Source organism: Canis lupus, chromosome 3, assembly GCF_003254725.2.
Source record: "Canis lupus dingo isolate Sandy chromosome 3, ASM325472v2, whole genome shotgun sequence".
Lineage (NCBI taxonomy): Eukaryota > Metazoa > Chordata > Mammalia > Carnivora > Canidae > Canis > Canis lupus.
Window position 1 is genome coordinate 89,155,235 of NC_064245.1, and position 26,025 is coordinate 89,181,259.

The 26,025-nt window shown below is 48.9% G+C and overlaps 1 protein-coding gene across 1 annotated transcript in view; it reads right to left on the bottom strand.

The window, feature by feature from the left end:
* Positions 1-10,469: 10,469 nt before the first annotated feature.
* SLIT2 (slit guidance ligand 2) overlaps positions 10,470-26,025 on the bottom strand; it is a 350,583-nt gene continuing 335,027 nt past the window's right edge. Inside the window, 5 exon segments of the mRNA XM_035714619.2 lie at positions 10,470-12,275; positions 13,191-13,402; positions 13,590-13,600; positions 13,602-13,882; positions 19,121-19,275. Coding sequence (XP_035570512.1) covers positions 12,034-12,275; positions 13,191-13,402; positions 13,590-13,600; positions 13,602-13,882; positions 19,121-19,275 — 901 coding nt within the window. The 3' untranslated portion in view covers positions 10,470-12,033.

The following is a 26,025-nucleotide window of genomic DNA, read 5'->3' on the forward strand; positions in this document are numbered from 1 at the left end:
CCAGGAAACTTCCTTGAGATTTTTTTTTTCATTTGCTCATCTGCTTATTCAGTTAACGTTTATTGAGCATCATCCCTGTAGCAGACACCATGCACTCCCAGGGCGACAGCAGAGAACAGGACCCGGTGGCATGGATATGTTACTGAACTAAAGAGAATTCTAATATTCTATGTCTTTTTGGCCATGTCATAGTTATGTTTCCTTTACGGGGCAATTATTCCATCATGTGTCATGTTTCCAATGTGACTATTAGTTCTTCCAAGACAGAGAACAACAGCTTATTTATTTTATATCCCAATTATCGGGCGGGCAGAGGGATCAGCAGACTGTGGGCCACATTTTTCCTGCTGCCTATTTTTTATCCGGCCTGTGAGCTACAGTGTTGATAGTATTAAATGTCTGAAAAAAAATCAAAAGAGTATTTCACAGCACAGGAAAATGAAAATTATATGAAATACAAATATCGCTGTCCATAAATAAAGTTTTATTGGAATATAGCCCTCCATTCATGGAGATATTGCCTATAGCTACCATGTACCTATTAACAATGGCAGAGCTGACTGGTTATAAAAGAGACCTTTTGGCCACGAGGCTAAAAATATTTACTATCTTGCTATTTACAGAGAAATAATTTGCAGGCTCTGATCTAGCATATTAACCTTTTGTGAATGAATTATGGTGGCGTTGACTCTGGGAGCAGCTAAGGGGGAAGAAGGGAGGAGGACATCCCTCACTGTCTTGCCAGGGCACCTTTCGGGGGCCTCGCACGCAGCTGGTGGTACTCACGGGGTCTCTCTAGGGGAACAGGCCACGCTGTGCTAGGACCCGAGGCTGGCTCTCCTTTTCCCCAGGATGAAAGGTCAGCTTTATCCAGCTGCCATCTCCACTTCATTCTGGAATAGCAATGAGAACGAGTGACTTCATCCCAGAATTCTTGTTCCGAGGGGAGGAGGCAGGGTTTGACTGGGTGGCAGGAAAGGAAGGGCGGGGGGCACTGAAGGAAGGAAGTGCAAGTCGCCCATAGCTTCCCTTAATGCGTGAATATCTGCGGGAGTGATTATACTTTCACCTAATATCCAATTTCTCTTTTTAAAAATAATCAGTAACTTCATATTTGACATTTTTTGAAAAGGTTTTATTTATTTATTCATGAGAGACACACATAGAGAGGCAGAGGGAGAAGCAGGTCCTTGCACGGAGCCCGAGGTGGGACTCGATCCCGGGACCCCGGGGTCACGCCCTGAGCCAAAGGCAGGTGCTCAACCACTGGGCCCCCCAGGCGTCCCTTCATATCTAACTTTGAATAAAATGTCAAATTCTGCCCCTCACGAAGCCCATCGTGATCAGGCAGGCCAGCCCGGGCTTCCTCTGCTATCCCAGGTGGTGTCGCTTGTCCCCCCTCTGCACCTTCGCTTCACGCGTCCTTCTGGTCTCACACTCACTCTTCTCACCACAGGCTCCGCAGGCTGGTCCTCCTCCTTTCCGGGATGCTCTCCCTTCTTGGTCCAGCTCATCGTCCTCTGTCAGGTGTCCGTTCCAACATCACGGCCACTGAGACCTCTTCGAACCCCCCTACCTGAAAGAAACTCCTTCCTATTATTATTTCCTAGGCCAGTAGCCCTCACCGAACTCCCTGCAAGTCGGAATCATGCAAATATTGGCTGGTTTGCTCGCATCGTTGGCTTCCCCCCTAGAATGCAAGTCCTACAAGGTCGAGGCCCCTTACCATGTTGGGGGGCAGGGCTTCAACATCTGCTTGGGGGAACACAAGCACCCCATCCAGGTCTCCCTCATCGAGGCTGAGGCAGGCGTCGGATTCTCTCTGGCCAGTGCAGCCTCCAGTCGTTTGTGCTGGCCTGACCTCGAGCAAGCAGTGAGGACGCCGCTGGGCGCTTGCTGCCGGCCGGTCAGACCCTCCTCGAAGGACGTGTTCAATGAGCAAGTGTCTAACAGATCGCCCCAGGGCTCGGCAGCTTGAAAGATCAATAATCGTGTTTCATCCTCCACGGTTTCTACTGCGCAGAATTTGGGAAAGGGCTAGACCGTTGGCCCCGTGGGCTGCTGTCATCCAAGGCTTGACTGGAACTGGCGGAGGGGCTGACGCCCAAGGTGTTCCCGTACCGAACCCCCAGCTCCCCGGTGTGACAGCAGCTGGAGGCGGGGCCGCTGGGGAGTGCCCCGTGCTGGCCTGCGTCGTCATCGTCATCGTCATCGTCATCGTCATCGTCATCGTCATGACGTTCGAGGTCTTGCAGGAAGAGGAGGAGAGAGCGGCCCCGGGGGAAGGCCAGGGGAGGCGAGGGGGCGACGCTCTGCCATCCGGTCAGAGATTCCCGGAATCGCAAGTGGGGGCCCCTCGCTTCTGGGCTCTCTGGCCTCCGCGACGTGACGGTGAGAAAGAAGGTTCTGTTTCCTCAGCCGCCGGGTCTAGGGCTTTCGCCAGGGCAGCCCGAGCGAGGGCAGCAGCTGGTTTCTCTCCTGCTCCTGGAAGGACGAGGCGGCCCGGTCCGGGCCCAGGGCCCTGGGGGACGGGGAGGAGCTGGCAGTGCCTCTGCTTGCCCCCGGGGGCTGAAGGAGGCTGAAGGAGGCTGCAGGAGGCTGAAGGAGGCTGCAGGAGGCTGAAGGAGGCTGCAGGAGGCCCTGCGGCCCGGGAGCAAGACTTGGGAAAGGGGGAGGCCCCAATTCGGAGTCAGAGGGAAGGCCGTGTCCCTGCGGGGTGGGTCCCGGGCCCAAGGAGCGGGACAGGCCGCTTGGGGCTCAGCAGCTGCCGCTCGGCCGTGGGTCCCACTTCGGATGTCCCCTTCCCTGGCTCACGTCCCGGGGACGGAGGCCTGGGCCCCTCGTCGCTCCCCTGCCGTCTCCTGTTCACCCCGGGCCGCAGGACAACCCGGGCGTGCTCTGCAGGTGACACTGCCCGCCGGCGCCTGGCGGGGAGCCCTGGAACTGCCACCCACCGAAGGGCGGGGGGCGGCGGCCTCGGGCGGGGCCCCCCTCGAGGAGGTTCCCGCTGCGCCCGGCGAGCGGCCCGCAGCCTGCCCGGGAGGGGCGGCCCGGGGACGACGTTGCTCTCGGGCCGCCGAGGGAGGCTGCAGCGCGCGAGGGAGCAAGATCAGGCCGAGGCGAGGCCGGGAGGCCCGGGAGCCCCGTCCACGTGTGGCTTTGGCTGTGGTCTCGCTGTCACGGACCCACCGCGCAGGGGCCACGGCGTGCGGGCCCCGCGTGCCCGGGCAGCTGCAGAGGCTGCTCTGAAGAGAGACTCCAGGAAAGCAAAGGGGAGCAGGCAAAGCTGCGGCCGCCGTGCGTCCCCCTCCAGGTGCCCCATTCGACCCTCATCCCCAGGTGAGGGAAGCCCGGCTTTCCGGAGCCCCGGCTGCCCCCCTCAGCTCAGGGGCCGACGCGTCCTCCTGTCTGTTGGGCCCTTAACGTCGCCTGCTAACATGGTCTCTGTCGCTGGGCCCAAGGCCCAGGTGACGGGGATTGTAGGTTTTCCGTAATGGATTTGGACTCTAGGAAACGCCACATCCTTTACCATTCGCTTCGGCGTGGAGGGACCTGGAGGGTCTGACGCGGGGTGAAGTCCGTCAGTCGCAGAAGGACGATCATCGTATGGTCCCACTCATACGGGGAACGTAAAGAATAGTGAAAGGGGCTAAGAGGAGAGAGAATGAGGGGGAAATATCAGGGAGGGAGACGGAACACGAGAGACCCCTGACTCTGGGAAACGAACTAGGGGCGGTGGAAGCGGAGGAGGGGGGTGGGGGTGACTGGGTGGCGGGCGCTGAGGGGGGCACTGGATGGGATGAGCACCGGCTGTTGTGCTGTATGTTGGCAAATTGGACACCAATAAAAAATAAATTTATAAAAAAAATTAAAATAAAATAAAACGTGAAAAAAAAGGAATGAGCGAGTTGGCAGGTGAAGCTTTGTTCTAGGAAATCGCATGGGGCGTGTGTGGGTGAGCGTGTGTGTGCATCTGGGGTCTGAGGAACAGCTCCGGGCCCCACTGGACGGAGCTCACGGGCCCCGGGGCCCCCGGGGTGTGCTGGCTCGTGCGCGCCCACATTTCGTTCGAAGCTGTGATGTCAATCGCTACGCTGCCCAGTCTGTTCTCAGACTAGCTTTCCTACGGGGACAGTGTTCATATTCCAAAATACAGCATTTACAAGAAAGGGCCAAAAAAAAAAAAACCAAAAACACAGCAGGTTAAGTGAGGACACAGAGCCGCAGGGTCGCCACGGGGTCTTCTGAGCTGGGGCTAGGAGGCCCCCTCGCTTTCTTCTCGCCAAAGCCAGGAGGGCGGTTTGCCCGTCGGGGGTGGTGCGCACCACTCTGCCCTCCGCCCGGCCCCCAAAGGCGCCGACAGGCATCCGAAGAGAAGAGTGGCAGGAACTCCAGAATGACAGGAATGGGAAGAAAATCAGCGCGGAGCTGTATGGAAGGAAGAAGTGGGCGCGGGCAGCCGGCGGGAGCGCGGAGACCAAGCCGGCCGCGATTCAACGAGCGCGGCTCCGTCCTTCCCGGGGGCGCGGGGGCCTCGGGGAGGCTGGACCGAGATGTTGTCAGACGTGCTCATTCACGGACAAGCTCCTCCCTGGTTTTTTTTTCCAAGTCTTTTCTTTTTTTCTTTTTTTCCTTTCCTTACAAAGAATGCCTTGACACCTGGAATGAGTCCAAGGCTGTGACTTTGCTGCTGATACCAGCCGGACGAGGGCACGTTCGATCCTGTCCTTGTGACTATCTTAGCAACGAAATTCAATTGCTCCCTGTCAGCCCACCTGACTATCAAGGCCACCTGCCTGGGACGGTGACCACAAATACCTGAGCAGCCGCACGAAACTCAATCTGTCTTCCCAGGCTCAGTTCCTGGAAGAAAACTGCAGGTAAGAGTATTATTTATCTTTCTCTTCCCAAGGAGAGATATAATGAAGACAATTTTAGGTGTTTTTATTGGGAAAGTGAGTGCTATTCACCGGCATTAAAAAAAACCACACACACAACCCAAAATAACTCCCTTGAGAAACACTCATTCCTCGAGCATTACCCCTTGAGGCCGTTCACGGACCTTGCCAATCAATGCCAGTGAAATCAATATCGCATTATGGGGGCAGTCAGAGCTGGATCGTGTGACCTTGGGCAAGTCACTTAATCTCTCTGCCACCATCTATGTGAACAAACTGAGAATAATTCCAGCCAGTTCAAGAAGGGACAGAAGATCAATGATGGCAAGTTTTTTAGGCTGACTGTCTCTACGGCTGTTTCTCCCCTTTCATTTTGTGTATTTTTTTTGTTTCTTTTCTTTTCTTTTCTTTTTTTTTTTTTGCCTGATTTTCTCTAGAATCCCAATTCAGCCACCCACACGTTGACACAAAGACAAAGCTAGCTCCAAATGCAGGATGACAACGCCCCCCGCTCTGCTGAATTTCGTGTCTGTGGACACAGCACTTGCAAGTGTCCTCTATTTCCCCTTTGTGGGAGGAAGAGGGAGGAGGCAGAGTGATTTATCTGGAAAATAACTGTTGCATATACTATATCACCTTCTTCATTCTGGGTGATTTTGTGCTTTCTTGCCCTTGGGCATCCCGTTTCCTCAACCCCCCTGTAGCTGGGCCCCACTTTTTGCCTGCTGTGGGTCAACCAGCTCATGTGATCGATGACCCAGTTTGCTCTTCCAGCTGGGGCCGCCGTACTCCGTCCAGGATATATCCTGAGTGTTCACATCACACCTTCGGAAGCTGTGACGACAGGCATAAGGTGCTACTTGCTGGTCACTGAACGCAAACCTCAGGACCTCACCAACTCCTCCGGTCGCGACCCTGACTCTCCTCTTCTTGCACTATCAGACTTAGTGAGAGGCCATTGTATTAGCTCACAGATTGCATTCCCAGCCCCTGGCTGTCCAGCTATTACCTCATCACCCCATTATTAAAACTGCTCTTTGTCTCCATTCTGGGACCGATGCGTCCTAGAAATGTCAGCACTTTATTCCTGTGGTCAAGTGCATTCTTTCAGGTCTAAATCCATTAGCTATTGTCTTGGCTTCAACGAGCACTTCCGTGTAGATAAATCATAGACCTACGGTTCTAGACATCTCAGTCCACCATTTGTTTGAAAATATCCTTACCCACCATCTGTCAGTCTCACGGCTTGAGAAGACCCCTTTGTGAGGAATCTGGAATGCTGTGGTAAAGGGTTTGGATTTTATCCTATAGATGGAGTCGACTGAACATATATAAGATGTTCAAAGATATTAAAGATGCCACCTGGAGGAATGCATTGTTTTCATTCAAGGGACAGGAGGGTGGCTTGAGGGTGGAGCGCTGGGGCTTCCCAAGTGGCAACCCTGATCTGTTTCTGGCCTTACTCAAGGCACCCAAACTCTGCTGCCAGTAAACCCGGATTTTAATTCTTGGGCTTTAGAAACAGCAGAAACAAACAGACAAGCTCAAAACAGGGGGGTGTACTCGACTTCCCCTTCTTCCTTGCCAAGCCCACTCAATGTCATCGTGAATTAATAATTCTTCCCCTGTAACGGTACAGTTTGCTCTGTCTTTTCTGATTCACTTGCCATTTTTTTTTCCCCTTTCTTATTCCTGGCTCTTAACTTCTCTTTGGACTTAAGGAAGCCATCTGAACAATTCACTTTATGCTATCAACGAAAATTCCTATAATACACATGTGAACAATTTTCCTACTGAGATCATCTTCACAGACTTCCATTGCCCACTAAAGATTTCTGAATCTCTTAGACCTCATCCCCAAATATAGTCCGTATATTTTCACCATTTTGTCAGCATAATAGTGAGTCAATATAATACTTTTCTCTGTTTTTCTGATTTGCTGAAGTACTTCCCTCTTTCCATACTTTTTTTTTTTTTTTAAGATTTATTTATTACCTATTTGAGAGAGTGGAAAGAAGAGAGGCTCTCAAGCACACTCTGTCCTGAGTGAGAAGCCCCACATGGGGCTCAGTCTCATGACCCTAAGATCTGACCTGATCCAAAACCAGAATTGGACACTTAACCAGCCGAGCCACCCAGGCGCCCTCCATGCCATTCTAAGCACGCATCACTACCGCGGCTCTTCCAGGATCGACCCACATCTACAATAACGTATTTATGGAGATTACATCTCTCACTATTCAGTACAACACACCTGGTCTTCTCTGGTATTTCTTACACTGTTTCGGTCTCTTTGATGAGAGCCGGAGCATCCTGGTAGTTGAAGGAAGAGTTTACTTCCTTGATAGGAGGCAGACCCCTCCGGCATACTCACAAAGTGGCACCTAAGTGCACAGATATTTCTAGATGATTTTTCCAGTTGACTTATTTCCCGAGTCTCTGGCCTTGGTGTGCAGAGAAAGGAATGCACTGGAGTCTCCAACCATGGGTTGGCCAGCAGTTGTTTCTTTCAATCTAGCCTCACCTGCTTCTGAATTCATGAAAATTCCTTGGAGATTCCAGAAATAGTAGTCCTAATTTTCAGTGCAATTTTAAATATTCCTCTTTTTCTGTGTCTTCAGAGGTCTTTCATTTGGAGGTTGAGGAATGCCATTGAACAAAACTAACTACTTGCTGTTTTAAAATGGAAATCCATTTTTGTTGTGATTTTGAAAGGTCACTGCAAACAGACGCTCAAAAGAAAAACAGAAACTATTTAAAGTGAATTAATGAAGGCAGATAACGGCCTGTGTTGTATTACACACGAGAGAGAAATCTATGTTTTGCTCCGGCCCCATGAACTTCTTTTGTTTCCTTGACCACATGGGAGTTCTCCTCCCTCTGCACGGGCCCCGTCTTCACCCCCTCACATATTTCCATCAGTCTCCAGCCTGGATCCTACTGTCCTTAATGACGTGGCTTAAATGTCCCTTCCTCACAGAGTCACTCCCAGTATCTATTTGATTGGATTCCTCCGCTATGCTTTTCTCTAGTATCTCATAATTTCCTTCAGGGCACTTATCACAACCCGAAATTATATGTAATTTGGTCATTTGTGTAATATTTGTCACTCCCTTTAACCTCAACTCCAAGGGCACAGAGCCATGTGCTCTAAAATGGCCGGAGTGATGCTGGGTTGTCTGAACAATATATCTCACGTTTGGCATGATTTCTTGCACATGAGAGGAGAAAAATAAAAAAATTGGTTATTAAGTGACTTCTGAATACATGGAGAGGATTAAGAATGAGAATAGCTTATGTATTTTGTATAGTTTTATGTGCTTTATAAAAAGCTTTATATAAAGCTTCATGTACTTTTTATTTTTTTTTTTTTAAACTAACTCCATTAGTTTATTTTTTTTTAATCAAAAAATACAATTCACATTTGAAAATTTAGGAAGTACAGATGTACTTTTTATAGCTTATATCCTTTGACAAACATTAGTTTCGAGGTAGTGGCCACTCCATGGGGTAGAGAACTCCACAATGCACAAGATCTGGAAGTCCCCAATCAATTTCAACAAGTCTTTGAATCGTTTCTCTAGAAAGAGCTGCTGCTGACAAAGCAAGCCATCCAAAACACAGAAGGTTCAGAGCAACCCTAAAACCGAGGCTAGTTCACCATCGCGTAGAAATACTTTCAGGAAAAGTATGGTGAGTTCAAATCCCAAAGATTTAGATAGTTCTTATTCCATGAACGCATCTGAAATTGAACATATGTCAAATCCCCTGATGGCGCCTCAACTCGGGTGAGGACTTAGAGTAAACACATTAGGGATGTTTAATCGCTTTGCCTTTTCAGATTATAAACGTAGCATCGTTCTGTGTCACAGCTTACATTCCGAAATGGACAAACTGGTTTTTTTGTTTTGTTTTGTTTTAACCTGCTGGATTCTGTTGAAAATGCTCTAGATTGGTTTCTTATTTAAAGGAATCCTATGGTCAAGTCTTTATCAGTGAGGAGCTTTTTATCCCATGAGTAAGTGCCCTTAATTTGTCTCATTTGCTAGTAATTATCTGGCTACCGCGTCTTCTCAAGGAAGGGCTCCTGAACAGAATGCAGTCTCATCACGAGGCAAACGATCCCCTAAGAAACTTGCTAACTCAGCCCAAATCCCAGGCAATCATAATTCCATTTTGTGCCTTTAGAAGCAGGAAGGAGAAAGAGTACAGCCTGGAAGCTACTAAGACTTCATTTTTTTTTTCCTTAAAAAACAAAACCAAAAAAAGCCAACATCGCTAATCTTGAGCACTTCAATCGATGTGATCGGTAGGAAGAAGGGTTGTGCTGTGGAGTAAGGTTGTGGGGTTTAAAAGTCCCCTGGTAGAGGATGTCACCTTTATCTCTTGAACATGGACCCTGTGGTCTGAGAGGCCTGGGTGGAATTCAGCGTTTCCCTCTTTGAGCTCTTTAATGCCTGTGTCACATGGGAGCCCGGTGATCCCACAGGTAGTGAGAGAAGAGTGAGATATTTCAGACAAAGCCTTTGTCACACTGCCTGGCATACAGCAAACCCTCAAAAATAGTGGCCATGAAGATAGCACACACCTACAAACACAAATCTAACTCCTATTACCTTTGCAGATGTTTCTCTGCTTAATGAGTGATTCCCGGTCCTTGAAAAAAATGAAACCACCAGTGGGAATAAATGAATGTTTGGCGAAAACTATATAATATTTATGCAATTAAAATAGAGACATTTGGGATCCCTGGGTGGCGCAGCGGTTTAGCGCCTGCCTTTGGCCCAGGGCGTGATCCTGGAGACCCGGGATCGAATCCCATGTCGGGCTCCCGGTGCATGGAGCCTGCTTCTCCCTATCCCTGTGTCTCTGCCTCTCTCTCTGTGTGTGACTATCATAAAAAAAAAAAAGTCTTAAAAAAATAGAGACATTTTAAACAAAAACAAATAAACGATCGGACATCTGTGTCTGGGCTCGCGTGTACGCACACATGTGCACACGTGTACGATTTTCTTAGAGGAAAATGATGAAGTCTTAGCATGGTGCTTAAGTAATGACATTCCACGGGGCCCGTGCTGTGTCCCTGTTCTAACCCTTGCCTGTGGAGAAAGGCACTCTGTCTTTCGTGGTTTGCCATCTGGTTCTAATTGAGGGGAAAGGCGAATAAAAATAAAAATACCGTGTGTGGTTTAGTCCGGCTTCACCTTATAATTTTTGTGGAAGACATTAGTTGAATATGTACTTTTCTCATAGCAGAGGATGCACTCCCCTACCCATCTCTTTCAAGTGGCCGTTCCAAAGTCCCGACGTGACAATACACTAATCATACAACTGCTGTCAACAACGCGATCTGGGTTTCCCTCCCTGTCCTCTCTGTATCACTCTGATCAGGGGGGACGGGGTAACTGGGTGACGGGCACGGAGGAGGGCACATGATGAGATGAGCACTAGGTGTTATCCAGGAAGTTGAATTTAAATAAAATACCAATGATAACTACTGGAAAAAGAAAAGAAATTCTTAAGGAGTGGACTCTAACCATTTTGCAATTTCTAAGAAAAATCACCAAGCTGTTAGTGAAGTAAATATCTGTTTAATTTACAAACATCAGTAGTATAACTGATATTAGTCTGGAGAAAGACAAAGCACACTGAATTATACATGAACATCTAATTTTTCTGTGTAAAAAAAGATTTTGGAAGGAAACATCTGCATCGTCACAGGGTACCCTGGGATTTTAATAAGGGAAGAGCACAGTCCACTCTAAATCATTATCAACTCTACATCGTAATTTAGCAGCAAACATGTTAACATGGGAACATTAAGGTAATCAAGGAGCTTTATTGTTTGGGGAAAAAAAAAATCACAGTTCTTGACATTACAGCCTTCTCTCTCCCCACCCCACCCCCAATAAAAGGGCAAAAAATGTCAAGGAAATATTAATTTGTAAAATATCTACTTTTCTAGTGTCCATTGCTACACACCGTTTCTGTTCTGTGAGGACATGCTGCAGAGGGGCGGGCCACTTCTTCCTGTACAATGACCGTCTCACACATAGACTTTACATACTCTCTGCAGGTGTCCTGAATGAGGCCAGTAGGTCGGTGACACCAGTGGTCAGATGTCAAGGTAAACAAACAGACCAACATGTATTTATCCCAAGATAACACCCTAGGTTAGTACTATTGCCAAAAAAAACCAAAAAACAAAACAAAACAAAAAACCCCGAAGATCCTGATTTTTAAGTTTGAAAAATATACAAAAATATCAGGACAATTATAAATTAATATATATTAAAGCATTGAGAAACAGTAAAAGGATGGCCTAAAATGTTAAGTACAATGTACTTTGATACAATAAATATTTCTCATTGAAACTGAATACTGTATAGGGCTGTTTAGAACTCATAGAAACAAAAATTCATATTATTACTAATTTATTTATCAATAATCTATTGGTTCTTTATCATCTCCTTTATCATTTATATTACAAAAAAATTAATACTGGAAAACGGTAGATAAACACTTTTGTGTGCTTCTTCTGCTAACATGCTGACGTTTAAAACGAAGGTAAAACTTATTTGAGCACTCCCATCTCTCTCACGGAAAGAACCCAGGTCTTCAGGACACTATTTTGCACAAAATATTTCTCAAAACGCCCGTTCTGGGCATTCTAGAGTTCCGCTCCTCGGCCTCGCATCCTCATGCACACACACACACACGTGCTCGGTCTGTCCTCACGAACCACAGAGACGTGAACGAGGGCACACGGGGTCCAGGGCCCGGGCGAGGTCACGGCGGCGCAGGCCGGCCTGGCCCTGTCCCCGAGCTCCTGTGGCCTCCAGCGCGCTGCCAAGGTGACCTCGCGGGGGCGATGCTGCCCGTCGTGCTGATGCCTCCTGCGGGTCGGTTGGTCGGCCTCGCTCTCTCTCGCTCTCGCTCGCTCTCCATGCTTCCCGAGCATCGGGGAAGCGTTAGTTCAATGCATTTTTCTTTTCCCGAATGCAGAAAAAAAAAGAAGTCTTTATTCTCATAATAAAAATAAGTCTGTTCTGTATTTTACAATATATTTCAAATATCTCCACTCTGAAGCGTCAACTAGTCCGCGGCCGAGGAGGAGAGCCCGCTTCCGAGGGGCTCAGGCGGCGCACCTGCTGCAGCCGCACTTGACCACCTTCTCCACCTCGTCCACGAACGACGAGCCGTCCGTGCACTCGAAGGAGTATTTCCGCCGCTTGCTCCGCAGCGGCCCGCAGCACTGCCCGGCCGCGCAGCCGCCCCTGCACTCCAGCCGCGACACCTTCTTGGTGGTCTGGCAGGCCGCGTAGCCCTGCTGCTTTGGGTAGTAGTCCCGGACGCGCTCGCCCCGACAGGACACTTCTAGGACAGAACGAGAGGCCCACGCGTGGTCAGGGGCGCCGCCCGCGGTCCTCGACAGCTGCGCGGGCCTGGCCTGCGCCGTCCGCCAAGCGCCCACCGGGCGCTGGACCGTAAACGCCCGCTGTTGGCCCGGGCGGAGGACCGATTCCTGCCTCTGTCCCCTCACTGCAGAAGCACGGACGCGTCCTCGCTCGTCCGCTCCCCACAGCTGGCTCGCTTTACCAGGGGCCGGGCCAGAGCGCGTGCCTTCGGGTTTACTGGACCCGGGGCCGTGTCGTGCAATCTGTTACTTCATTCGAGGCACGTCCCACTAACCTCACAAATTACCCTCGTCTGAACTAGTTCAAAAAGAGCCATCTGCTAGAAGCGTCCACGGGCACGTTCCTCTGCTCTCGTCCCTGCCGCGCGCACAACGAAAGGCGGGCCAGCGGAGGCCGGGCGCGTCTGGCCACGCGGACAAAGGACAAGGAGAAAGGTGGGCCCCGAGGGCGGCGTGTTCCGCTCCGCTCCCCCCCCCCCCCGCCCCGCCCGCTCGGATCAATCAGTAGATTCCACGGTCAAAGGGGACCCAGTCCCAGAGCCCGAGCGCACTTAGGAGCGCCCTGTCTCTGCGCCACAGAGCTGGACGAGGGCAGCAGGTGCAGGCAAGGGGCAAGCGGGCGAGCGGCAGGCGCGGCAGGAAGGACTGGGCTTCCCCGCGTGGAGGGACGCGCGCAGGCCGCTGCGTGGAGGTTCAGGGCCGTCCCCGCCTGTGCCTTCGCACGGCTGAGAAACCAATGGGGAGCCGTGCGCAGACCCGGGGTTCCCCAGATCACTCCCCTGCGTGTGCACGCCCCTCTCTCGCTCTTTCCGGGGGTGGGGGTGGGGGTGGGGGCCTCCTGCTTCACAAGCTGGCGCCCAGGTGGGTCGGCTTACCTCGGTCGCAGCTGTCCCCCGTGTACCCGCTGCTGCATTCGCAGTAGGGCTGGCCCAGGCCCGAGAGCCTGCATTTCCCGTGCTTGCACCTGATGGCCTGGCAGGGGTTGAACAGGTCCTCCTCTTCGTCGCAGAGGACGCCCCCGTGGCCCTCCAGACACTTACAGCTGTAGGAGAAGGCGTTGATGGGCAAGCAGGTGCCGTGCACACATCTGCGGGCGGCAGGGGGCCGGGGTGGAAGCGCATGAGGCCGGCGCCCGCAACGGAGGAGCGCGATGGGGACACGCAGACGAGGGGCCCGCAGGGCTCACCCCCTTCTCGCCCTCCCCCCGCTGCCCCCCCCGCCCCCCTGTTTGGCTCTGAGGGTGTGCGTGCAGCCCGCAGGCAGCTGGAACTTACTTGTTCCCGAGGACAGGGGTCGTTGGTCCTCTGGTCACACAGGGGCCCCGTCCAGCCCTCCTCGCACTCGCAGGTGAAGCCCGACTGGCTGCTGGGCTGGCACGCACCGTGGGCACACACCTTCCTGTGGCACGGCTCGCAGCCGGGCAGGATGCCGGTCTGCATGGGCACCTGGCGGAAGTCCTGGAGCTCGCTGTTGATGTACAGGTTCCGGATGCAGCCGTGGAAGCTGGTGCCGTTGTGCCCCGGGGCCTGGCGCAGGGCCGCGGCCACGTTGTTCCTCCCGGGCATGCCTGCGTGGGGACAGGGCGTCAGCGCTGGCGGGGTGAGGGGGCTCAGCCACTGCGGGGGGGGCAGGGGCGAGAGTCCGAGGGCAACCAGAGGTCACCTGCCGGCCGCAGGGTCTCGGCCCTGCTGCACCTTAGAGGCACGAGGCCTTTGAAGCACCACTGATGCCGGGGAGCTCGGCCCAGGCCTACGTCATCAGGTCATCTAGGTGGGGGAGGGGGTTAGGGGGGTCTTTGTTTGCATGTGTCCTGTGCAAGACCCTCCAGGCAACGCTGATGCACAAGCAGAATAAAGAACCAAGTTCCCCGGCGGCCAATCTCTGATTTTTAACATTTATCTCAAATAAAACTCGACACGGGGGCATAAAGATATGAAACCTAGGGGGACCCCTGGGTGGCGCAGCGGGTGGGTGCCTGCCTTCAGCCCAGGGCAGTGAGTCTGGAGTCCTGGGATCGAGTCCCACGTTGGGCTCCCTGCAGGGAGCCTGCTTCCCTGCCTGTCTCTGCCTCTCTGTGTCTCTCATGAATAAATAAAAATATCAAAAAAAAATATGAAACCTAAAAGCAGACCTCAAGGCTCAAGGCGAGATCAGGAATCCGGGAGATCTGTGCTCACCTGTCTCCACCCGCCTCTTCAACCTGGACACGCACCCCGGGAGCCGAGAGCTCCAGGAGACCCGGTGCGGCGTGGGGGACACGCTCAGTGCCACCCAGTAAGGCGAGGCTGCAGACGGGCGCACGAGAGGACCTCGCGACCTCTGGGGTCATGGTTCAGTCCATCCGCCTTTAGGGGGTGGCAGCTGGGTTCCCAGTGACCTCTCACCCCAGCCCAGCAGTCCAGCTCACCGCTGGCGACATCCTGAGCCCAGTCGTGGCTGTCGGCCTCTGAGAAACCCACCCGCGGTTCCTATCACGGCAGCACCTCATTCACGTCATCTTAACCTTCTTGCTAATTGAGCGCGAAGCCCTCGTGTGCCAAGAACTCAGGAGCACAAGAGAAAGTCCTCGGAAAACAGACTCTGCGGTCTCTGCGTACAGAAGTTCCACTGGTGACGGTTGTTTGGGAACCTTCTGCTGGCAAAGCTGCGGAATCTTTCCACGGCCCACGCCAGGCCCTGCAATCGCCCCTGGATACGATCCTACACGAGGCAGCCCTCCAGACTGCAGCGGGGTGAGCGGGGTGAGGGCGGGGAGCCAGAGGCCTCCTGGGTGGCCCGTGTCCCCGCACGTGCACCCTCGCTGCCCCCGGGCCCCGCGCGACGGCCGGAGGGCACAGGCTGGGGCAGTGTCTACTCTCAGTCCCTGGAGGGGAGCTGGGTCGTGAAGCCCGGGGCCCACGGCGCTCGCGGGGCCTGCCCGTGGCAGCGTCACCTTCTCTATCCAGAGGAGCGCTGGCTGGCTTCCGGCAGGCGCCACAATCACGCAGGCGGGCGGGAGGGCCAGGTCTCTACTGCTGGTCCCTGGGCACGAGGGCCACTTAGTTCCAACCATCGTGGGGCTTCGCCTCCTCGCCCGTAGCAGGAGTGCGTGGACCCGAGAGCTGTTTCCATGTGCGTCATACACGTAAGGTTCACCAAAGGTCCGGGTCAGAAGGCCCCGTGCCCTTCCCACTTGAGGCCCGACGGGTAGGACGGGCCGCGGTGCAGGAATCCACACGTCCCCACGTAGCTTGGATGCTTTTGACGCCACGTGCTCCCTGGTCCTCGGCTTTGAAGTTCCCTGACTTCAGACTTTTAGTCCGCGTCTGTCCGGCCTTGGAAATGGGGTTGTTTGGGGCGGGCTCACACCGATGAGCCATTTCCCAGAAAGCACATGCCTCGTCCTGGGATAAGTGCTTCTAATTTCATCAGACCCATAGTTCATCATAAATGTGTAGACTTTTAAGTCCACACTGGGATGGTCTTTTTTTTTTTTTTTTTTTGACATTAAAGAACTTCCAAACTTTTTTTTTTTTTGAAGATTTTATTTATTCATGAGAGACACATACACAGAGAGAGAGAGAGAGAGGCAGAGACCCAGGCCGAGGGAGAAGCAGGCTCCATGCAGGGAGCCTGACGTGGGACTCGATCCCAGACCCAGGGTCACGCCCTGGGCTGAAGGCAGACACTAAACCGCTGAGCCACCCGGGCTGCCCCCAATCTCTTTTTAAGATCTTATTTTGACAGCGGACCAGGACACCCCTGCGCGAGGGTGAGCACGGGGTGAGCACGGGGAAGGGCCGCCGCAGGGCCCCAGGTAGTGGGTGCGCTCCCTTAGTCCCCACGGAACGCTAAGAAACGGTCCGGCCCGACTGTGCTCATGTGAGTGACGAGCTGCTACGGCCTCGTGTACCTCCCCCAACAGGCTGCCGTAGCATCAAGCGCCAGGGTGGGAGCCGGCCCTGCCGCACGGCCGCACGCTTCTGCCGAGGGCACCGGGGTCTTCGCTGGCCATCGGAATGGAGCCACGGTGCTGGGGGCCTGCATTCTGCCCTCCCTGCGGTCCGCGCCGCGGACCATCGCTGGAATTCAATCTACCAAGCGACAGGCAGCCCGGGAGAGCGGCGTTGGCCGTAAGCTTTACGTACTTCGGAATGACAATAATGGGACCAAGTGTCAAGACTGAGGTCGTCCGCCCAGGGTGGCCGTCGGAGCGGATCTGTGATGCACGGAGGGGCCTCCGCGGGCAGCTCCAACTTTAAAAGAAAGTCCGCGGGGTGACGCGCTCTGGCTGGACTATCCCCCGCCAAGCACGGAGCGGCGCGGTCTCGCGTGCAGTCGGGCCTCGGTCACGGGCAGTTGAGAAGGCGCCGCGGGTCAAGCCGCTCCGTTTTGGGGGAGGACTCTTCTGCAGGCGGACCCGGGGCTCGCCGTCCTCCTTGGCGAGTGCCCGTCTTCAAAGTCGGAGAAAACAGTGAGCGTCGCCACCTCCCTCTCTTCCGCTGACTCAGCTTCTCCGGCCTTTGCCACCCAGGATCCAGGGCTGTGGTCTTGGTCTTGGTCTCATTGCCTTTTTTTTTTTTTTTTTTTAATTTGAATTACCCTCGGTTCAGGTCTCTGATCTGGAAGGAAATGGACCCAATATGTTCTGTGGCAGTGAGGCCAGAATGGAAGTGGTTTCCCTCAGGCCTGGATGGACAGACGTGCTATGTGGAATCTTCCAGACCCTCTGTCCTTAGAAAGATGGGCCCTTTTCCATTTGGAATGTAAAAATTTTTTCTTTTTCTTTTCTTGAGAAATGTTTTGAGGCACACACTCCCATTTTGTAGGTGCCCCCCACTCTCCCAGGCATCGTAAAGGGGTTTTAAGAGATTCAGTGAAGTGGCTTCTGATGAAAGCACAATACATCAAGGGAGGGACAAGCCCAGAAATAAACAAGAAGCCGCAAAACTTAGATTGCTTCCCTTTCTGCTCTATGTGGAAAGGTGAGGGGCAATGCAGATAGATGGCTTTGGGGTCAGAGGGACCAGACCTGGACTCAAACGAGGTCTCTGTAACTTCATGGCTTTGTGGACTTGGGCAAGTTTTGTCAAGTCCTCACGCTGTCCCTTCGGGACTATGATGCAAAATAAAATCGTACCCACTTCCTCAAGTCCCTCCTCGGACGGGAGGATCATGACGACGGCCAAAGCAGCAGGGTGCTGGACGCCCGGCATGCGCTCAGGGGGTACGGTCCCTCTTCTCTGAGACCGCAGGCCCCCGCGACCTGCTTTACCCACCCCGACGTGGCTGCTAACGGCATCGCGGGCAAGAGGTGGAGGCCTTTATTTTCAAAGGAGTCTCACGGCTGTGATTCCCACGAAGCAGTTAAGTCCGTCACCTTGCTGAGCAGACGTGGTATGCAACACTTTCATAAGGACCCACGGTGGTTCCTCAATGACCTGCCCCCTCGCCGACGCCCGAGAAGAAGCGGTATTTCTCTTCCGACGCTGCAAACTGTAGGCGTGTGTCAAGCCAGCTCCCAGCAATGTGGCAGCGCCGGACACACACTTACGGAGCTGATCCAAGATCTTTCATGGTTCCTAAAAAGTCAAAGTTCTCTCAGACTGTTAAGATCTTCTGCTGCTGAAAATCACAAAACAAAACAAAACAAAACAAAACAAAACAAACAAAAAAACAAAACAAAAAAAAACCCAAGGCATTCTGGACTTCCAGGGCATCCCAAAGATGCTTTCAAGGGAGTCTTTGAAGGGATGACATAAATATATGGGATCCCAAGGCGACTATTTGGCAGGAAAGAATGGAAACTCTGTGAAAATGCCTGCCCTGCGGAGCAAGTCCGTTACCCCGAGCTGCACAAGGACTTTAGCTTACTTCTCTGTAAAATGAGTTAATTTTATCAATTCACCTCAATGCAAAGGGACTTAATTCCGTGCAACTCAGTTCAACAGCACATGCGCTCTTGCTCCTTTGCCTGAAAACTGAAATTCTGTATCCCTTGTTTACAGGCGACCCCCCCGCTTTCCCCCACGGAGGAAAGCCCTCTCCTTTGTGGGTCCTCCGCTTGGGCTCCTTCAGAGCCGCCCACACCGCCGTGCCTTACCTGTTCCTCACCTGCCTTCTGATTGGTTACAGATCAAGTCCAGAATCTTCACTCTGTCATTCCAGCCCCTAGTCCACGCTTCCAACCCGCTGTCTTGTTCATTCCCCTTAAGGTCTTAGCTAACCAGAGGTACTTCCTGCCGCCCCAATGCAAGTGGTGCATTTAATTTAACATTTGTTCATTTATTCATCACTCAATTTTGTTAATAATCAACTATCATCTACGAGTTGGCAACGGGTAGCACAGACCATCTGGAATGGGAAGATATGATAGCCCCACCTTGATGCATAAAAGCAGCACCCGGGGCCCATGAGTACTTGCTGTCACATGTGTGCTCTCTCTCTCTCCTCTCTCTCTCCCCCCCTAACACCTTGCTGTGTGGCCACAGGCGTGCTATATAATCTTCAGGTCTTGTAAGTAATAAATCTCTACTTTTTCTTCAAGATTTCCTGCTTGGCTGTTGCTGATGGGCACTGTGCAATCATATTAAGAACCACAAGAACCTGTCCAACCATGACCTTGGTTATTGACAGGGTGAGGCAGGCACAAACAGGTCTCTTAATACACATCCCGGGCTCTTTCTTTTCTACCGTTGCTGTCCGTCTTTCAGTGATTGATCACTCTTGGTCAACGGCCATGAGGCCAGGGATCAACAGTTTCAGAATCAGTCTGTGATGAGAGTCACACGGTTTGGGGACCCCCTGAATTTGGAACACAGCTTACCTCCTACATAGAGTGGAGAGTCAAAATTCAGAGTGGACTGCTTTGACAAGTTGGTGATGATTTTGGGGCTCCCTCCATCCACGGAGAGGGACAGGCTCTGATCCAGGGCAAGTAGTTCCACAATGTGAAAGTTTCCATCATTGATCGTCTCCACGCTACAAAGAAAAGGTAACTTAGCTGACGGTTCAATTTTCTTTTTATTAACAAAAATAAGTTAAACTACAAACTCCAATAAACACTTCTTAGGGGGATCCCTGGGTGGCGCAGCGGTTTGGCGCCTGCCTTTGGCCCAGGGCGCGATCCTGGAGACCCGGGATCGAATCCCACGTCGGGCTCCCGGTGCATGAAGCCTGCTTCTCCCTCTGCCTGTGTCTCTGCCTCTCCCTCTCTCTCTCTGTGACTATCATAAATAAATAAAAATTAAAAAAAAAAAAACTTCTTAGGAAAAGATACGTCTCTCTAGCATTAATAAAGATAAAGGCCGATAGCTGATTTAAAAATAGGAGGTATTTCCGGAGAAAATTATTTCCGTAGAAATAATCAATTTCTACTTCTTAGGAATGGATACAAATTAAGCTTGTCTTCCCATCGGGAGAAGTGGAAATGGTACATTTAATCACTGTCCGGTCATATTTTTCCAGGGACAGGTCTAACGGTCATTCTAAAACTTGAGAGGGCTAATGGAAATTCACAAAATGGATAAAAACAAAAGGATTAAGAAGCTGTGGTAAATGAAAACTGGGGGCTGAAAATAAGATGAAGTTGGGTGCCATTAGCTGGAAGGTGCTCTATGGTTTTGAAGTGTGGTTGTAAACCTAACACGAGGGTTACCAGCAGGCAAACATGAGCATGGGACCAGTGAAGGAAACGGGGTCGATACACGACAGTGTCAGGAAGATACTTACCTCTCACCATGGAGGCAAAATATGGCAAAATGGAAGTTGGAGTCAAAAATAAATGGTGACTATTAAGGAGCTAATATACCGGGATAGTGACTAGGAAGACTGAAAAAAATACGGGAGCACATGATAGAGGAACTGGGACTACCTAGTATTCCCTACGTAAGATGATGGTTTAAACTTCTGGGAGATGATACTTAAATTTGCAAACAGGGTGAGCCTGGAAAGTAACAGAAAAATGTATTGACATTTCTGTAGGGTTCTCACCACGGGGGTCTGATAATATTCCTTTGTTTGCCGACATACAATAAAAAGGTTTTTGTGATTTGACCACAGTATAAACCATTCTGCAGAGCTGTGAAAACAGCTGAAGTCATCTCTAGTCTTAAGCAGTGGTAGCAAGAGTCCACATGTACAGGGATGTTTGATAACCCATCTCAGATATCACTTTTTTAAAAATGCTAATTATTAGATATGCCGATCAACAGTTTTACCACCTACTGATTTAATTATCTCAACCTTTGATACCAGTAAGACCAACAGAGGAAACAACATGAAAATCGTTTACTCCATCAAGTTGTACACCAGCTGGTAGTGGGCTTGAATATGATTGTCTTCGAAGGGAATAGACTGGATGGTGATATCAACTAATGGTTAAGCATATCGACTTTGGAGTCAGGGAAACCCGGATTTGAATCCTGGCCTTGCATTAATGCAATGTCTGACCTTAGATAAGTTACTTGATTGCCTCTACAATTCAATCTTCTCTTCTTTTAATGCTAATAAATATTTCTCCCTCTGATGATTAATTGGAGGGCTGTACGAAAGGATTTTTTTTTTTAAAGTGCAGGGAGAAGCCTCCATTATATAGAAAGAGCCAAGTGTTAGGTATTAGTATCACCATCACTACCACCATTGTCATCATACAAATAATCCAGAATCATTTCAGCATATTCAGGAAGAAATTAGTTAGCTTTATTTTTGATATTAATTATAAAACAATGCTAAAGACTGGCAGAAATAGAGTAACTCCTTTGGGGAGTTCAGGTTACTAAAAGTTTTAAGTATTTTACTATTTTTAAGTATTTACTATAAAAAAGTATTTTAATGTTTTATTAAAATGAAGATATATATAGAGAGAGCGGTGACCAATTGCTTTTCCCCTCGTGATCATATACAACATGTAAGTGTTTTATAGCTGCTCTATGAACACTGACCTTGGTTAAACCATAAATAATAAGGGGGCCCCCTTTTTTCCTTTACATTTGCAAAGAAAAGTCCCATTTGTAGTAGAAAATGGGTTCTTGGTCATACGTCAGTCCTAGACAATCAATCCTGGCATGTCATCACGAATGAGAGTGGTTTGATGCAGTATGACCGTGTAAGCTACTTGAGAACAGGAGCCAAGGAGCCAGGTATTACTTATTTTTGTATTCCTTAATGCATCCAGTAGAGTTTCTGATAAGTAGTAGATGCTCAACAGATTTATGTCAAGTAAATGAAATATAAGAGAGATTTGTGAAGAATAATATATAGTTTTTTTAGTAATACTAACTGGATTATAGTTCTAGATAGTCAAGAGGCTTCAAGCATACGTAAGGAAGACCATCTAAAATATGCATTTTATTTAAAAATTTGGATTTTTCAGTAGCCATATCTTGAAGGAAATGTTGGGAGATAAATCTTGCTCAGCCTGTCCTAGGTCTCATTAGATGTATGACGTTGGATTTGTGCGATTTCAGGTCATCTTTCTCTGGTCAGGGAAATGCAGATACTAAGACCAAAGATTTGCACAGCACATACCAGGGGCCAGGTAGTGTTCTAAGAACTTTCCATGTCTTAGCTCATCAAGAATCACAGGGGCCCTAACAATTGGGCACTTAAGGGACACAAGGACTCCAGGTGGCACAGACAGAGGCTAAAGAGACTTGAAGCTGTGATCTCTCTTTCTAGAGTACACGTTTTTATTTAATTATGCATCACTTTTACAATAAAAAGCCCCAAAAGTACCTCATACTACACATATGGCATGTGTTCTTACCACTAACAAGCCTTTAATAGGTGACTTTTCTCTCAAGGAGCCCAAGAATAAAGTTCTATGGAACATAACCTTATATGATGGTTGCACAAATTGGTTCATTTACCAGAAATCACAGAATTGAAAAAAAAAATAAGAGTTTGAAGGTTATGAGAATGCATATAAAGTATATAGATTTCAAACGTAGGTATGGATTCTGTTTTCCCAATTATAAGTGAGACTTAGACTGATTAGATTTTTTTTCCTCCCTGAAGCTCTAAAGGTCTAATTTGATCATTCTTGAACTTGACAAGAGTTATCACTAAACTCGATTCCATTTATATCTCCTTGGAATTAAATGAAGCCTCACCGTGGCCTTCTGACAGATAAGTATTGTAAAATTAACATTTTACAATAATTTTTATTAGATTACAATACTTATTATCTATTATTATTAGATTAATAATCTAACAGGTTAGATTCTTCACGTTTTAAGGTGATAGCGTGTGTATATGGGTCTGAAGAGAATTTTTGAGAACTAAGGATATTCTAAATTGGGGATTGATGTTGGTTTCTAAAGCATGAGGTTAACCAGGGATGTCCAGAATGCCTTTGCCTATTTAACCTTAAAAATAAAAGCAGTGGCGGACACACCAGTTGTTATATGATACCACTGAGCCATCGTCGATTTTACAGTGTATCACGGTCTTCCCTACCCGTCTGCTCACGATGCACAACATCTTTCTGGTTTCTGAGAAGTATTGATAAACCCTCTTGCACGACTCCCTAGGGAACTCTATATTTGATGACTCACGAGAGTTGCAAGTGAACTACTTAACATTTGAGCCTTTCCCCTGGGAATGTACGCTGAACTTATTACTATTATTACGTATTTAATTTTACTCCACGTACCTATTAGCTGAGATTTTGTTTTCTTGAATTTGTAAGTGGATGTATGAACGCAAAGCAGTTACTCAACTACGTCTTGTGGTTTGCTACAGAAAAATAGTTAAAGAAACTCAGGCCTTAAATGAAGAGGGGCTCTAACTTGCCTCTGATTTCCTCCTTCCTTCCTTCCTTCCTTCCTTCCTTCCTTCCTTCCTTCCTTCCTCCTTCCTTCCTTCCTTCCTTCCTCTCTCCCTCTCTCCCTCTCTCCCTCTTTTTTTTTTCTCTCTCTCTTTCTTTATGCAGGACATGTCAACAACAGCATTTTTATAATTCTGTCTCCAGCATAAATCTGAAGGTACTTCAGTAGCTTAATAAATAGTTCACTTGGCCTACGTGAGCTCTAGCTTTCATCTTAAAAATTTCAAGTTTATCTGTTGGCATAATGTGGGCAATGGAATGGGAGTCAGACACCAGACAAATTCAACTGGGCATCTCATTTTGGTTCTCTTTCGGATGAGGATATTTCATCTGTGAAGTGGGGATGGTGCTGCAAAATTTCCCTGCCTACCTATTCAAATCAAAAGGAAAAGGAGGTCAAGGGGATTAAAAGTTTCAATGCAGGTGCAATTAAAAAGGATGTTTTTACAACATAATTGATGGATCAAGTAAACTTACATTTTAATAAGTGCTTTTAAGGCAAATTGCCTAATTTAAATAAAAATGCCCTAACATAAAAAGGGACTTGTACATTTGAACATACATGTAAGGCAGTAACGCTTGCATTTATTTTTCATTATCTGGATGCGTGAGCATCGAGAATAGCCATAAACCAGGAGTATCACCAAATACTGCTAGCCTACGCTGTGCCTAGCACGACAGCAGGGGCTTTGCTTTTGTTATTTCCAATTCTCCCAACCACATGTGGAAAACAGGTATGATTCCAATTGCTTAGAGGAGGAAATGGAAGCCCCAAGAGGTGAAGGAACTTGCTCAACATTACAAAGCTGGTAAACAGTGCTGCCTTCCCATCAAAAAGGCTGAGTGTTTTTCTTGGAAATGAGACCTCCTCGATTCTATTGTTTTTCTCTCCAATGAGACTCATTCTCTTCCACCCTCTCCCCCCTTCCTCTTCTTCCTTTTTTTTTTTCTTTTTAATGTAAATCTGTAAATTGCATAATCCAGGGGACAAGTAAACCTAAGGATGGGCAGAGAAAAGTCCTGGGATGTTTGTTATATTGTTCCCTAAATAGCGAACCTGTCCAGTGCATGGTCCAGTCCTCTACCTTCATTAGATGGTTCCTCTCATTTCCTCACTTTAAAAAAAATAATTAATGTTTAAAAATTGAAGTCTGGTTGACGCACATTATTGCGTTAGTTTCAGGTGTCCAAAACAGTAATCCAGCAACTCCCAACACCACGCCGTGCTCGCCCCAAGTGTAGCTCCCATCTGTCCGCACACAACGCGACAGCAGTACCACTGCCTATATTCCCTATGCTGTGCCTTCTATCCCGTGACTTATTCGCTCCATCACTGGAAGCCTGATTCCCTCATTTTTAAACAGTAGTTGACCATGTTTCCAAAGAAGCTGTCTGGTTTGGAAAATTACATTAATCTGAATCTAAAGAAAGAAGCATACCATTTTTATTAACTTTTTAGAAGTTTCTATTTAGATGGGAAAAAAGTCACTTTGAAGGGTAATTACTAGCCTACTTGAGAAAATAAAATGCGTTTCACTCCATCTCTTTCTGAGGGCATTATTACCAGGTCCCTTTTTAGGCTCTTCTCTAAGCACTAGAGAAATCAGGCATGTGTGTGATATTGTACTTCATTCACTCGTTAAGTAGCTTAGTCATCTCTGTTGTTGCTGATTCCTCGGACGCCAGGGTGCTGGCAAATGTGTAACAACTGGCTTTCTGAAATAGGAAAAAGAGCCCGGACTTGCAGCATTTGCTGACTTCCGTGGTGGACCTATTTCCCAACACAGCTGGTTTCAAGGCCAACTCCAAGCAGGAAGTCATGGAGTTTGGACCTGGGGAGAGACACACACCGTCGGCTTTCAGAGCACAGCTCAGTCATATTCCTTTTACATAAGTGGCTCTCAAATTGTCAATGGACAATCGACAATCTAACGTTTTGGACAATCTAACGTTATGGCCCCTGGACCAGAGCATCACTTGGGAACTTGCAGCAATGGACGTTTGGGGGCTTATCCGAGATCTGAATCAGAAACGAGAGGGGGACCAGTAATTTGTTCTTTAACATGCTTTTCAGGTGATTTTGATGCACGCTGTTTGAGAACAGTAGCTTCGCATCACTGCCTGCAGGGCTGGCCTGGTTAGCAGTCTGAGTGTCTGTAAGAAATCTCGGTCTTCTATAAGAAATAAAATGAGAAAATGTGCATGCTACGTCCGTTCTGTGAAAAGGGAATAATGATTACAGCTTGGGTTTTCTTAAACACCTTAAAGCTATGGTAGCTACACTCTCTGGACATAGGTCCACAATATAAAGGTTCTCCTATCATTCATTTAAGACATGGACATCTACAATGAAGCCTTTTAAACCCAAAACATCATACTGAAATAAGTTACTGGATAATTATTTTCCCGTAATTTTATCAGATTTCATTTACTAAAATAAACAAAATCCATTTCCATCCATGTTGACGATTAACCTGAAAAGATGCACCTGAAACACAAAATTATTCCCATATGCAACATTCCAGTAGCACGTTAAAGAATGCCTAATTTGGAAAATAAGTTTTCACTAAATTAAATGTTATATAACATAAAATCATGCAATTCAACTGAACAAATTCTCTGGTGTAAGATTATGTAAAAAATACTCCCTTTTAAGACACTTTTACACTTTTAATAAGGTTATGTAACGTGGAAGCACACCAAGATTTGAGCATTTAATTCAACCAAACGAAATAATTATTAAGCAATTTGTGGAAGCTGACGGCAACAGTGTTCCTGATGGGCTTTTCTATGATGATGGAGAACTGATTCCTGTCATCAGAGATCACATTCTAGTAAGTCCTGGGCAAGGTCAGAGGCATTTGGATAAGTCAGAAAATTAGTAGGAGGAGAGTGACGACTGG